Source organism: Uloborus diversus, unplaced genomic scaffold (assembly GCF_026930045.1).
Source record: "Uloborus diversus isolate 005 unplaced genomic scaffold, Udiv.v.3.1 scaffold_888, whole genome shotgun sequence".
Taxonomy (NCBI): Eukaryota; Metazoa; Arthropoda; class Arachnida; order Araneae; family Uloboridae; genus Uloborus; species Uloborus diversus.
This window is the reverse complement of record NW_026559108.1, coordinates 68862-82017: the sequence shown is the minus strand read 5'-3', so window position 1 is coordinate 82017 and position 13156 is coordinate 68862. Positions and strand designations below refer to the sequence as shown.

The 13156-nt window shown below is 32.4% G+C and overlaps 1 protein-coding gene across 1 annotated transcript in view; it reads right to left on the bottom strand.

The window, feature by feature from the left end:
- Positions 1-6069: 6069 nt before the first annotated feature.
- Positions 6070-13156, bottom strand: part of LOC129233995 (integrator complex subunit 4-like protein 2) — a gene marked incomplete at its 3' end in the record, with an annotated part of 41951 nt that continues 34864 nt past the window's right edge. The window contains exons 12-14 of the mRNA XM_054867904.1: positions 11820-11953; positions 10370-10515; positions 6070-6163 (exon numbers count right to left, since the gene is read on the bottom strand). Of these exons, the coding sequence (XP_054723879.1) occupies positions 6070-6163; positions 10370-10515; positions 11820-11953 (374 nt within the window). The remainder of the gene's footprint in view (positions 6164-10369; positions 10516-11819; positions 11954-13156) is intronic.

Below are 13156 nucleotides of genomic sequence, written 5' to 3'. Positions count from 1 at the left end.
GGGTGCCCCAATTCCGATACTTGTGTCAAACAAAACAAAAGCAAAGAATTTTTTTTTTTTTTAATGTTATGGAAAATTCAACTTTTTTTTCTTTTCCCTCCATTTAATTTAAAGTGAAATTTTCTAGCAACGTTTTGTCAAAAGCAGTCTATCCAAATCAGTGTGAAATCACATATCTGATGAGCGTGTTCCGTTCATTTCAGTGTGACTGCTAACACACATCTGCAAAATCTGGCATCCCTGAAAGCTAATAGGTGCTTCCATTTCTGCCTGTAAACTGGATGCTTGACTTTCAATATCATCGGTGGTCAGACTATAAAGACTATTTTTACCAACTTGGTTTGCACTAAAAGTATGAAATAAAATAAAAAAAGACATCTTGAATTATAACCCGCAAAAAATGAAAATGCTTTTCATATCGTTACATTTATATGTTGCTTTTTATGTATATTTACATTTATGCTAATTCTAAAGCAGTTAAGAAAATTTGAATAAAAAAAGTTAGGGAAGAAATATAGTCGGTAGAAAGTTATTTGCTCAAATGCATACCATCTGTTCTCCTCACAAGTCTTCATTTTTAATTTTATTAGCTGCTTTAGAATTTACAAAAATAGCTATTTGAGAGAGCAACAGCAATTTTCGAGTATTATTAACAGAAGTCTTTTTTATTTTCTACTTTTTAATGCGAACCAAGCTAACAGAAATAATCTAGATTCATTTTGTTTTTAAACATTTTATTCATGTAATGCTATGCAGTTTTTCTTTTGAATTAAAATAAAATTACCTTCAGAAGGGTCCGATGGGACTAATGCTGCTTTGCAGACTGTACTTCGTTTTCTTCAGACGACGTTAACTTTCTCTTTTTAGAGCAATCCTTTTCGTCATTTTAATTTTTTTTCTTTGGGTTTAAAAAAGCTTGTTATCGGTTTTGCTCGCTTCATTATGCAACAACTTTCACTTAGAATGTACTACTTTAAACAGACTACACGTTTCCAAAAGAATACGCTGTATATACTGGCTGAAAAATCAATGTGATTTCAATGGATACTCTGGTTAGCAAAGGTCGTTTTGACTATGATCTATGACACACACGAGACCAGACCAACAAAAACTCTATCGTCTCGAATTCAGGTTATGCTATCATTTTCGGATTCGAAGCCCAATGATCTTAAAGCAGCAAACAAAAACATTTTTATTCAACTCAGAAACAGAGGAATTGTCTTCAAGAGCTGAGGAGGCAGTGGAAAAGAGGGAGAAGTGCGTTTCACGAATAGGCTTTCCAGGAAGATTAACCAAAGGACAGTCATTTCGCGCACTTTCTTGGAAGAAGAGTAAAGGGGTGAAATTCACAGGTTTGACACGCAAGATGAACATTTCAAGTTCATGGTTAAAAGTCATTCAAGTTAAAACCCTGTTATCTGGATTAGTACTGTTCTTTGGTTGCTCTCTTTCTTAAAATTGTGACTCCTTAAAAAATCGAAATGATAGAAGTGAAAAGAAAGTATAAGTTTTTTTTTCAAGTGATGAAAAAAGGAAAACCATAGAATACTGGCCAAGTTAGATTTGCAGCAATTGCTAACCGCAAGAGGATAAATAATGAATCAAAAAAAAAAAAAAAAAAAAAATCAGGGACTAAAAAGCAATAAAAGACTTTCTGGAAAAAGATATGCTTAAAGTTTCTTTTACTGTCAAAATGATTTCTTAATTTCGCAATAAAGCACTTAATAATGTAATAATAGAATGAATACCTAACAAAACTAATAAACAGGAATTTTAATCAAGAGCACATATTGTCTTTAGTATCGATTTCAAATTTTCACCATCAAATTTCAAATTTCTATAAAAAATTTCTTGCCCCCGTATCTCAAAACCTCTTTATCTCGATTTTTTCTTTAATGAGAAATTCGAAATATACAGATTCGACTGTATGCAGTATTCCCACTGCGCGGCTCATAAAATTAAACATATTTAACAATTTGCAGAATCTATGACAAAGAAAGGCTGCATATACGTGGATTTAACAAATCAATCTCATTTCTAAAGTGAAATGTCAAGTTTCACTCAATTATCAAAAAATTGTCGCAGCAGAGGGAGGCGTCTTTATGCTTGAGAATCAACATGGGACAGATTTTCAATGGCATTGGGGCGGGGGGGGGGAGCAAAGTGAATTTTTGACCTTCGTTACTCAGAAAAAAATCGCTTGGAATTTCTCCTTTTTTTTTTCTTTCTCTTCTCTCTTCTTTTTCTCTTTTTTTTTGAGACTAACGTTTCGGGGGGGGGGGGGTTTGTCCCCAAACCCCCCCCCCTTAGCTACGCCCCTGTGCGATACCTTAGGTCTTATTAATTCCACTTCATTTTATTTTAAATGTTCCTCCTGCATCTCTTGATTAAGCTTTGAATTACCTACGATTTTCACGTTCAAACATTTAGAACTCTTGGTGTGATCATTCATCACAATATTTTTAATCTCTCTTAGCATTACCGTATATACTCGCGTATAGGTCGATCTCGCGTATAAGTCGACCCCCCCTTTTTCAGAGAAAAAATCCAGAAAAAATCTAAAACCCGCGTATAAGTCGACCCCCATACTTTCCAAAAACATCGCGAATTATTTTCAAAGAAATTTCAAAATAATGAACACATTTATTTACAAATAAAATAGGAATTAAATAGGAAAACATTTCTAAAAGCCTTCAAACTCGGATTCCGAGTCGGACGCAAAAAAAAGTTCATTAAAGTCCGCTTCCGTTATCACCGCGTCATCGTATACATCGGCGGCTGCAGAATCGTCAATGATATCAGAGGATGCGTTCGACGAACCTCACCGGTCAACCGGTAAGTAACCAGTTACTAACCGCGGCGTTCTATGATCAACCGTTTACCGCAGCGGTTACCATTCTAAGCAGTTGATTAGTTGATTTGAGCACGTGATCATTAGCTGTCACGTGATTAACTAACCGGTCGCTCCCGGTCGTGCTCGTCGAACGCACTCTCAGTCTGAATGGCGTGACTGTTGACGATAAATATTTTAATACGTTTCACGATATTTGTTAATTGCTGATTTGATCCTTAATAAAGAGGAATAAAATTATCTTTATTTATGTGTATTATTTAGGTTTTTTTAGTTATTATTTTTGAATAAGTTTACTTTTTCACACGAGCAACTTATCAGCGACTACCTGTAACCGCACATCGGCATTTCTCGTAGCTTCCCAGCTCTCGTTGATCGGAAAAAATTTTTCGGAAAATTTGACCCGCGTATAAGTCGACCCCCCTTCCTTTGATCTCATTTTTTGGACAAAATTTCTCGACTTATACGCGAGTATATACGGTAAACTGTTTTTTTCCCCCTCTCTCTCTGTTTCAAATATATTTCTGTGACCCAGGCATTTTTCTCCACTAAGCAACGATTTTCAGAACAATATTTGTCATCAAAAAAATGACATATGGGGAATGTTTCGGCAGCCCCTATGAAGCCATCCTATTTATTTATCTATTTTTTTAAACTGAAGAACCATGAAGCATGGTTTTGTATAACCAAGGCAGCCGAGAGAAAAGCCGTGCACCATGTTAGTTTTTTCGCCGGTTCTCCCTCCTATTATGCTAATTTTACTCATACACAATACTTGAGTTTGAGCCAGGTCCATAGTTTCCGCTTAAGCAGACATACCCACTCTGTGGCCTAGTGAATAGTGCACTGAATACTATTTTTTGCGTTAAAAATGTTTGAAACTCACATTTCCGCGGCCCTTACTTTGACAATCTGATTAAAAGAGAATCATGGATGTTCCTAAATGGTATTTTAACATTACTTTTTCCATTTAAATTTTACTACAAAAAAATGCTTTTTGTCACTATTATTTCAGTTGTTCATTTGTATTTACTATTTTATTTTTTAAAACAACGAAGAGTTTTTCCTTTTTCTTCGTTTGTTATATCTCTAAAAGGAAATTGGCAGCTCCCCTTATTAAAAACTGGGGGGGGGAGGGGGTAGCACTCCCCCCCTTGGCGTCGGCCCTGATTTTGATAATGTTAGTGGAAGGTGAGTTTCAGTGCCATTCAACCGGCAGTTTTTCGAAATATATACTCCAAAATGCAATTTTAGGATTCTCTTAGATTATGTTAAGAAGAGAGGGGGGAATCGGGGGCTCTTTCTTATAAATTTTTCAAAATTGCAGTTCTAGAAACGCAGATTTAGATGACTCTTGATGATAAAGATGGTGTTATTCTGGCGTTACAGTGAAGGGCTTTCTCCTGAAAGTTTTCCAAAATTGAAGTTACATAGTCAAAAAGGATGGATAGCACACAGATACCCTGTGGCAGATATCCTTCGTAAATCCTTAAAAATGGATTCAGCTATTCAGCACACATGGAAAATCAGAACTCGAGAATTTTAACGATTTAAATAGTCTTCTATGCATATCAGATACCTTCTATGCTTCCGTCGGCAAAAACCAACATCACTGAAAGTTTTAATAAAAATCATCTAATGAAAAATTGAACCAGTCCGTTTAAAAATGGTAGAGAAGATGATAGTAAAGTGAAATGAAAAAGTCTACACAAACTTAAGCTAGTTTATGAAAAAACTCTAGTAATTGTCGATTAGAGGGATTAAAAATATGTTATTCGCAAACTTCGAAACTAGTTCTTAATTATTGTCAAGGTGCAAATGAATCAATGAAAGACAAGTGCATAGTGGTCAGAATTATTACAAACAATAAACTAAGGAGAGGAGAAAACTTTTTATTTTAGTCATTTTTGATCTCTCTCTCCCTCTCATCACTGTCACACATATTCATCATGCATAATTGTTCTACTTCAGAAGATTTATAATAAATTAAATAGGAAGCAAATCGTCTGATCAAGCTTTGAAACGGGCACAAACTCCATCCCGTCTCTGATGTTCCCTTTATTGAAAAGAGACACGGGTATTAAATTTTGGTAAAAGTACGTGAAAAAAGTATTACTTATGCATCTATTTCTTGTTGAATAAGATTAAATATTTTTTCCTTCCAAAAATCAAAAATTTCATGTTCTAAAGAAAATCAAAACTTCTGGAAAAAAATCCCCCCCCCCCCAAAAAATTTTGATGGCGCAACTTGCGCCATAATCCCCCCCCCCTGTGGGCACCCCTGGGCACCACTGCTTTAAGCTATAAAGACAGGATTGGATTTTTGCAATTAAACAATAATGAAAACCAGTGAAAAAATTAATTGTACGATATTCGGACAAGCAATAAGAGACCTGTATCATCATAGTCCATGCATGCCACCTCAAGGACAGCAGAGTGTTATACGCTACTCTAGGGAATCTTTACTTTTCACTTAAAAATAAATGTCATGAAAGAGGGAATATTTAAATTGTTATTCCAGAAATAAGCAACCCTTATTTAAGAATTATTTAAGTGTTAAGTAAAAATAAATGATAAATTACATATTTTATGATTTTAGTTTTGTCTTAGTCCAGGGGTTCCCAACCTGGGTGCCACAAAGTATCATTGTATCAATATGTATATATGTATAAATATAGATCAACTAGGGTGCCGTAAATTGGAAACGTTTGAGAACTTCTCCTGCCTTAGTCGATAATTCAAAACTATGTTAACTAAATCTAATTAAAAATGTCAAATTATTAATTAATTTATGTAAGTTTTAGTTTTATGACTTAAATGTATTTTGAAGCTATTCTAGTCAAAACGTTATTCTGTTCTTTGACAACATTTTGTTGACTGTTCAAAAGGCAACAATAATGACGTTTGACTATGTATAAGAATCTTTTCTTAAAAGTTTTACAGTGTATTAATTTGATTTATAAGTTATTACTCAATTCAAATGTCATTTAAACATTAGTGAAAGCAAGAAAAAAAATTTCATATTCTAAATCTTTTGTTTTATAATTATTATTTTTTTTCCTGAAATATGTCGATTCCTTAAAAAGTTCAATATTAGCCCTCACTAACTTAAAAAGCCAAGTTTAGTTCCAACATACCAGCTTCTTAAAAAGTTCACCGCTTTATGTTTATTGCAAGAAATATGAAAATGTTAACAAAAAGAACTTAAAAAATTTTACTTTTGCTAAAACTAACTGGCACTGAATATACATTGCTGCACAGTTGGCAGCAGCAGACAGTTTTGGCTCAATAGCAGATAGTTGCTTCAAATCCCTAGAAAAAACAATAGGAAAGATAAGCAAAATTCAAAAGCAAGTACATTATATTCGAAATGAATCTGGCCTCAACCGATTCTTCTCACGATTGTTTCTCTTTTTATTCTGTAGATGTTAAAAAATTTCTTTTTATTTTTTTATTATATTTTCCCCTAGAAAATTAAATAAAGCCCACAATTGCATGAAATATTTTGCAATAATTTTTCATAAGTGTTTAAAAAGTAATAAAAATTACAATATGATTTAGCAGAATACATGCATTTTGACAATGTTATAGTATGTCATCTAAACATATGGAGGTTCTTATGCTTTAGACTAAAAATACAGTTGAAATACCATTTGCGAAAAAAAAAAAAAATCACTTAACATAAAGACAGGCTTTATGTACCTTAAAAATGCATCATAAAAGTGTGTGAAAAATGTTTTTCTCATTGACAATACACATTCTTTGCGATAAATTATACATTAGTAAAATTTGTTTTTACTCAAAAATGGATTCCCAAGAATAAAAAAAATCTTCAAATTTGTGTCAATAATCTTAATATATAAAAATCAATGTCCTGAGATAACATATATATATATATATATATATCAACGCACAGCCGAAACCGCTGAAGCTTCAGACTTGAAATTTGGCAGGAATGTCCGCATGATTACGAAAGTAACCACTAAGAAAGGATTTTTCGAAATCTCAATTAGTTCGGGAGAAACTAATTAAAACCTCTTAATTTCTGCGAAATTAAAACCTGTCATTGAATTCAAATCCCTTATTATCGAAGGCTTTCCTCCATTCAAATCATTATTCAGTACTTCATCTCAACTTTTGGTCGATAGCGAACTATAAATTTGATATTGTTTTTGTTTCTCACGTGGTTCTTCGAGGCTTTTCTCAAGTCAAATCCTAATGTTTCTGTCTATTGCTTTTATTTTTTCAAAACTAGAAACGAAGTTTTTAAGAACATCATCTCAGGCGGACTCTCCTTTTGAATTTAGAAGAGTGCAGTTTCCTGTAAAAGTTAGCTTTGCAATAACCATTAATAAATCACAAGGACAGACATTAAATGTAGCAGGGATCAATTTAAGAGAAAACGTTTTTTCACAAGGCCAATTTTATGTAGCTTGCTCCAAAGTCAGTTCATCAAGCAGCTTAATAATTTTAGCACCAGAAAAAAACTAAAAACGTTGTATACAAAGAAGTTCTTGCTTAAACATAGGTATAACAAAAAAATGTGGATGGACTGTGTTTGCAAAGATAATCAATCATAGACTAATAATAAGAGTAGACCAAGCTATGGCAACCCTTTTGCTGCTCATAAACCAAACCATGTGACTGGTGGATATCCTAGCAACAGCGAACGTTGATCGTAGCAGACAATCCACGCCAGCGAGAAATAAAATACATAGAATTGATGGAACACGGAAGAATGATCTTTTATGGAGTCCAATTTGTATATTTGTTATTCTAAGTTTTAAATATTTTGTTAATATAGTGAGATATTATTGTGCATTTTCTTTAGTCAATTTCAATAACTCTCTAAGCAATTAAAGATGCAAGCGCCTAAAAAGAATCGGCAAACGGTAAGATTTTTACCTACAATTTCAATTTAAGATACCGGTTAGTACATTTTTGCGTTAACGCAAAACGTTTACGCCATTACTTTCACGCCAACGCTGACGTAGCAGTTCCAAATGAAATAAATGTTGCTGAAAACTGTGATCAAAAACTAATTATTAATGTCAAAATAATGCATAACTAAAAGAAAAACAGTTCAATCTCTGCACCGGGAAAAAAATTATAATGAAAACACATTACGTCTTAAAATACATGTTGAGTACCAAATTTTTGATAATGTTGCCATCTAGCAACCATGCTGCAAAAGTTTTCGCCAAGCCTTCCACCAGTCAGATGATGTATCCATGAACCAATTTTTTCATCAGCAAGTCTGGGAAAGCTCGGCTTACTCTTATTATTAGTCTATGTAATCAATATTTTAAAAGGATCGTTAATAACAGTTAAACATCAGTTAAGGACAAGGGCATACATATATATAAGGAGTCCAGGGGCCCCGGGATCCTCCCAAAATTAGAAAAAAATATAGGTAATAAGTAATTATTACAGGGGATTTTCGAAACTAGGTGCACCAAGCACTGTTAACCCCTGCTAATTCCATTACCCAAGCAATGCCGGGTACGGGTATGCTAGTGATATAATAAATTTATTGGCCAAGAGGGAACCATTATGCTAATTTTAAGTTTTTTTTAAATTGAAAAGATTATTTTTAAATAAATATTTTATTTTTAAACAAATAAAAGAATTAAGCAATTAAGCGCTTATTAATTTAAAAGCTAGCAGTTTTGCAAAAAATGGAGCTAAGTACTAAAATGAAATTAACATAAATTAAATTAAATTACCATAACAAAATTATTCACCTTAAGCCTGTATTTTTGAAAAGAAATTCCATCCTTTCAAATGATTGAAACATTTGCAGGATGTAAAAATATGGAAATCTCAAACATAGTTATTTGAAAAAGTGGCCTTTAAAATTAGTAATTAATTCAGATGATACAATCGTCCAAAATTTTAGGAAAGGCTACAGGCAATAAAAATCAAATATGCGTAATTCACAACATTTCTGTCTGATCCTGACGAAAAAGTGAGACTTCATCCATAAAGCCTAATCTTAATAGATGTCAGCAATAATAAAAATAAGTACTACTCCTTATACCTAAATTTTAAAGCTTGGTTTAAATAAATTGTTTAAAAATAATTTAAGAAATTTTGCGTGAGTTTTTCAAAAACCTTATTCAAGTCAGAAAATATTTGTTGAAATAGTTTTTACTTTAGCTGCAAAAAAAACCATTCCTAGAGTGTTGCAAGCAAAATATAATATTCAATAAAAACCAGGGGTTCAAAAAAAAAATTGTGGAGATTAAAAAGTTTTCAATTTGTCAAAGAAATTAATAAACACTGCACTAGAGCAAAGAGAGCTCTCATTATAAATGCTATTAATATTAATTTTATGTCAACCATTTTCTTTTATCAATAAGTTTCAAGTGTAATTATTTAAGAGGGAAATTATATAACATTTACTGTGTTATATAATTACCCGTAACCATTTTCTAAAGCACAAATGAGGCAAGAAAGAAAGGGATGTAAATGGACTTTTAAAAGTTCTGAGTAAAAGGCATGCAAAGTTCAAACCATGGGTAAGATTTCACTGAAATATTTTTCTAAATTACAATATTTTATGCCAGCACTTTTTATGGCTACGATTGCTATCGCTTGCCACCACATGTGTGAGTTTCCCCTACTATTTGCACTAGATATCTCCAATTTATTTTTGACACAATTCTTTGCTTCTAAAAGCTTCAAATATAGTCAAACAAAAGTATATATATATATATATATATATATATATATATATATACTTTATATATATATATATATATATATATATATATATATATATATATATATATATATATATATATATATATATATATATATATATATATATATATTTTTTTTGAACAAATACGATTTAAAATGTACTTTTTTAAAAAAATAAACCATAAAATTCAAGGACTGAAGATGCATTTTAGTGTTTTTCAAGCACTTGAAAATGAATTTTTATTTCAGGCAATTTTCCTGATTTTGTTAAAAGTGAATGAACCATGATTGTTGCTAAAGTCTCAGAGTTGTAACATCAATCCGAACTGAGTTTCTAGGCTACATGCGAAATGATCCACACAAACTAAGGCTCAGCTTATCTGACTGAAAATACCGTAAATGCTAACTTGGAAGGATTGCAATTAATGCAAATTATAATCTGCTGAGAATTATTATGAAGTAACTTAAACAGGGGTGTTAGTGATTCGAAAATTTTGGGTTGCTATTTCCGAAAATGTTGGGCCGACTATACATTCTAAAACTCTTAAAGTAATTTTTTAGAAAAATGCTTAAAATGTTTTTTTTTTCAATGATTTTTGTATGCATATTTGAAGAGTTTTCCTTGGGGCAGGGAGGGGGGGGGGACAAGTTTCCTCATAGTTTCAGAAAATTTCACTGTCTTTAGAACATTTTACTAGAGTTCACTATCACCCCTGAATTTACGCTAACCTCTTGGAGCATAAGCCTGCAAAATAGTTAACATAGAGATTTTACAAGTGAATTAAAATAAATATCACTAATAGCAGATCTTACTGAATAGAAGTCTCTAATATGCTTTGCCGAGCTTTAGGATTTCGATGTTCGGCAGCAGCTACTCTCTCTAAAACTTGATTCAAAAATTTCCGGGAGTGTTCATCGGATGATTCCACTTTCACAGGAACTATTGTCACACTTCTCAGCTAGAAATTTAAAAATCGATATTTTTTCTACAAATTATAATGCTGACACATTGGAACAAAACAGAGAGAGAGAGAGAAGGGAGGACGATAAGTTTCCACACATAATAAAATTTGACTAAAACATGTACCATGCACCCTCTATCAAATAATAGAAGGATAGTTATACCTATAAGCATGCATATTTATAGCAGTAAGTAAATATCTACTCTGTTGAATAAGATTTAAGTTATCCCTATAAGGCTAGGGCAAGACTACATCTACCGACAGCCTGACTACGATATCCAGACACAGCAGCTTCCCTCTTATTGGAGACATCAGAGATCACTAGTCTAGAACTTAGAGCAGGAATTAGTAAATGGAGGGAGCTAATTCACTCATTGGCTTAGTAAAAGCTTAGGCAAAGAGCTCGAGTCACATGACATAGCAACGACGAGTGGTTGACACGTTTTGCATGAAACTGGCGAAATAAACATGTTTTCGTCAAATGCTTCACTTTAAAATATATCATGTGACTTGGTTTCTTTGCTTTACAAATGAAAGTCTTCACTCCCTCCATTTTATTCCTTCTCAATAGTCTGAAACAGCCATAAACAAGCTGGAGGTAGATATCCTCCCACTGAAGATGAGATTACATTCACACTGACAACCAAAATTAATTTAGCACACAAGTGAGAATGTGCAAGCATTGTGCATTTCATCTTGTAAAGTGAAGAAACACAAAAGCTTGCTAAGCGACAAATTATATTTTTTTTCCCAAAATATTTTTAGAAAAACTTTTATATTTTATTAATGTATAAAAAGAATTAAATAACAAAAAATGTTCATTTTTGATGTTTTTTTCCCTTTGGAAACATAAGCCACAGGTCAGGGGTTTCAGAAGATTGTATTGCCCTCAGGTCTAAGAATTGGAGGAGCTTAGCTGTGAATAGGTGGAAGTTGGATACAGCTAGTGTAGAAGCTCCTGGCCCACCCTGGACTGTTGCGCTATGCATGACAATGAATAATAAGTTAAATGTTTTACTAGGATGCTATAATTTATTACTACATTTTAAATGTTTTCTGTAAAAAATCCCAAATTATTAACTTTACTTTTAAAATAATATTTTAAAGATAGTATCCAACTTTGCTAGTTTTACTAAAATTTTCCCACCAACATTAAGTTCCTTATTGTACTTGTTTTCTCTTTTATAAAATAACAATTACAGACATACTTTTGAGATTTTTGGATGATTTTTATACTACTGTACAAAATAACGATTGAAACTATGCAAACAGTAATACAACTATTTGGACATAATGTTTACCTTAAGCTGAGGTACTAGATGAGGTAAAGTATCTTTTAAATAGGAATAATGTTTTTGAGTGTATTCATCAAACAAAGACATCATAACTGGACAGTTCACAGCAGCATTGAAGACAAGTATCAAATTGCAAATATCTATCACATTAAGGATGACAAAATTGTACCTTGACAAAACTGTACCTTGATAAAACTGTATGGATCACGGAAAAAATAAAACATTTTGCAAACATAAATGTGTTTGAAATAATAAATTAAATAGAACAATAATATTTTTGACTACTTGGGACGCACAACAATAATCTTGGAATGCACAGACTTTCCATGTGACATGCAAATGTGGTTGAAATTGTTTAAAAATCATTATTTAAAACAAAACTATGTATTTTCTTTTAAGTGGCTTGTTTGATCCTCAGCTTTATGAATTTGTATTCATTTCTTCTCATTGCTACACCTGTACAATTCTCTTGGTTGCTCACTTTTTAGAAGTTATGATTGTTAATATGACATTGCACGGAAAGAGAAGGAATGGAAAATACGGCATCATGGGGAATCAGAAAGCTGTAGACCAACGTAAGGTTTCCAAAGTCGATCTGTGTGACTTGTTATTTTATTCCATGTTATAGGTCGAAAAGCATGATTAGTGAAAATGTCACAAATTTGGAGCCAAATATTCAGAAAATTGTTTCTGAAAAACAAATGCATTAAAAAAATAAACATCAAGTAATGATAACAATAATCATTGGTTTTAATTTTCTTTAATTTTCCATATTTTCCCATGTTACTTAGAAAAGAATGAAATATTTTCAAATTTCGTGTCAATATATTTCTGAAATGCGGAACTGATTTGAATGTGAGGTGAGGCCCTTGAGCAGAAAAAGGTTGGACACCACCGCTTCAGACCATCTTTTGCTCTATGCAATTGAAGCATTTCACGAGTAAAATTAGTCTTGCTTGAGACCAACATTTCAAAAAAGAGTTTGAATCATTTTCCTTGGATGAAACAAATGTAAAACAACTTATCAGACCAGCATCAAAATGTTCAGCAAACACTTAGTCAAGAACTTACACATTCTTTTGGTACTTGATTTATGGCTTTTAAGAATGAATAGAAAATATTATTCTTTTCATAAGTCCGTTTTCTTTGTCTAGGGATAATATCATTCAGTGCCTTAAGTGATTTCCAAGTAGAATGCTGATGATGGGAAAAGAGAAGTGATTTTCTTTATGGAAAATGAAAATGATTTTCTTTATGCCGGTGAAATGTGACAAAAAGCTAATCAAAGGAAAAAGAAACGAAGATAAAGTTAATTTCAGTAAAAGTGATCACCCAAACATCGG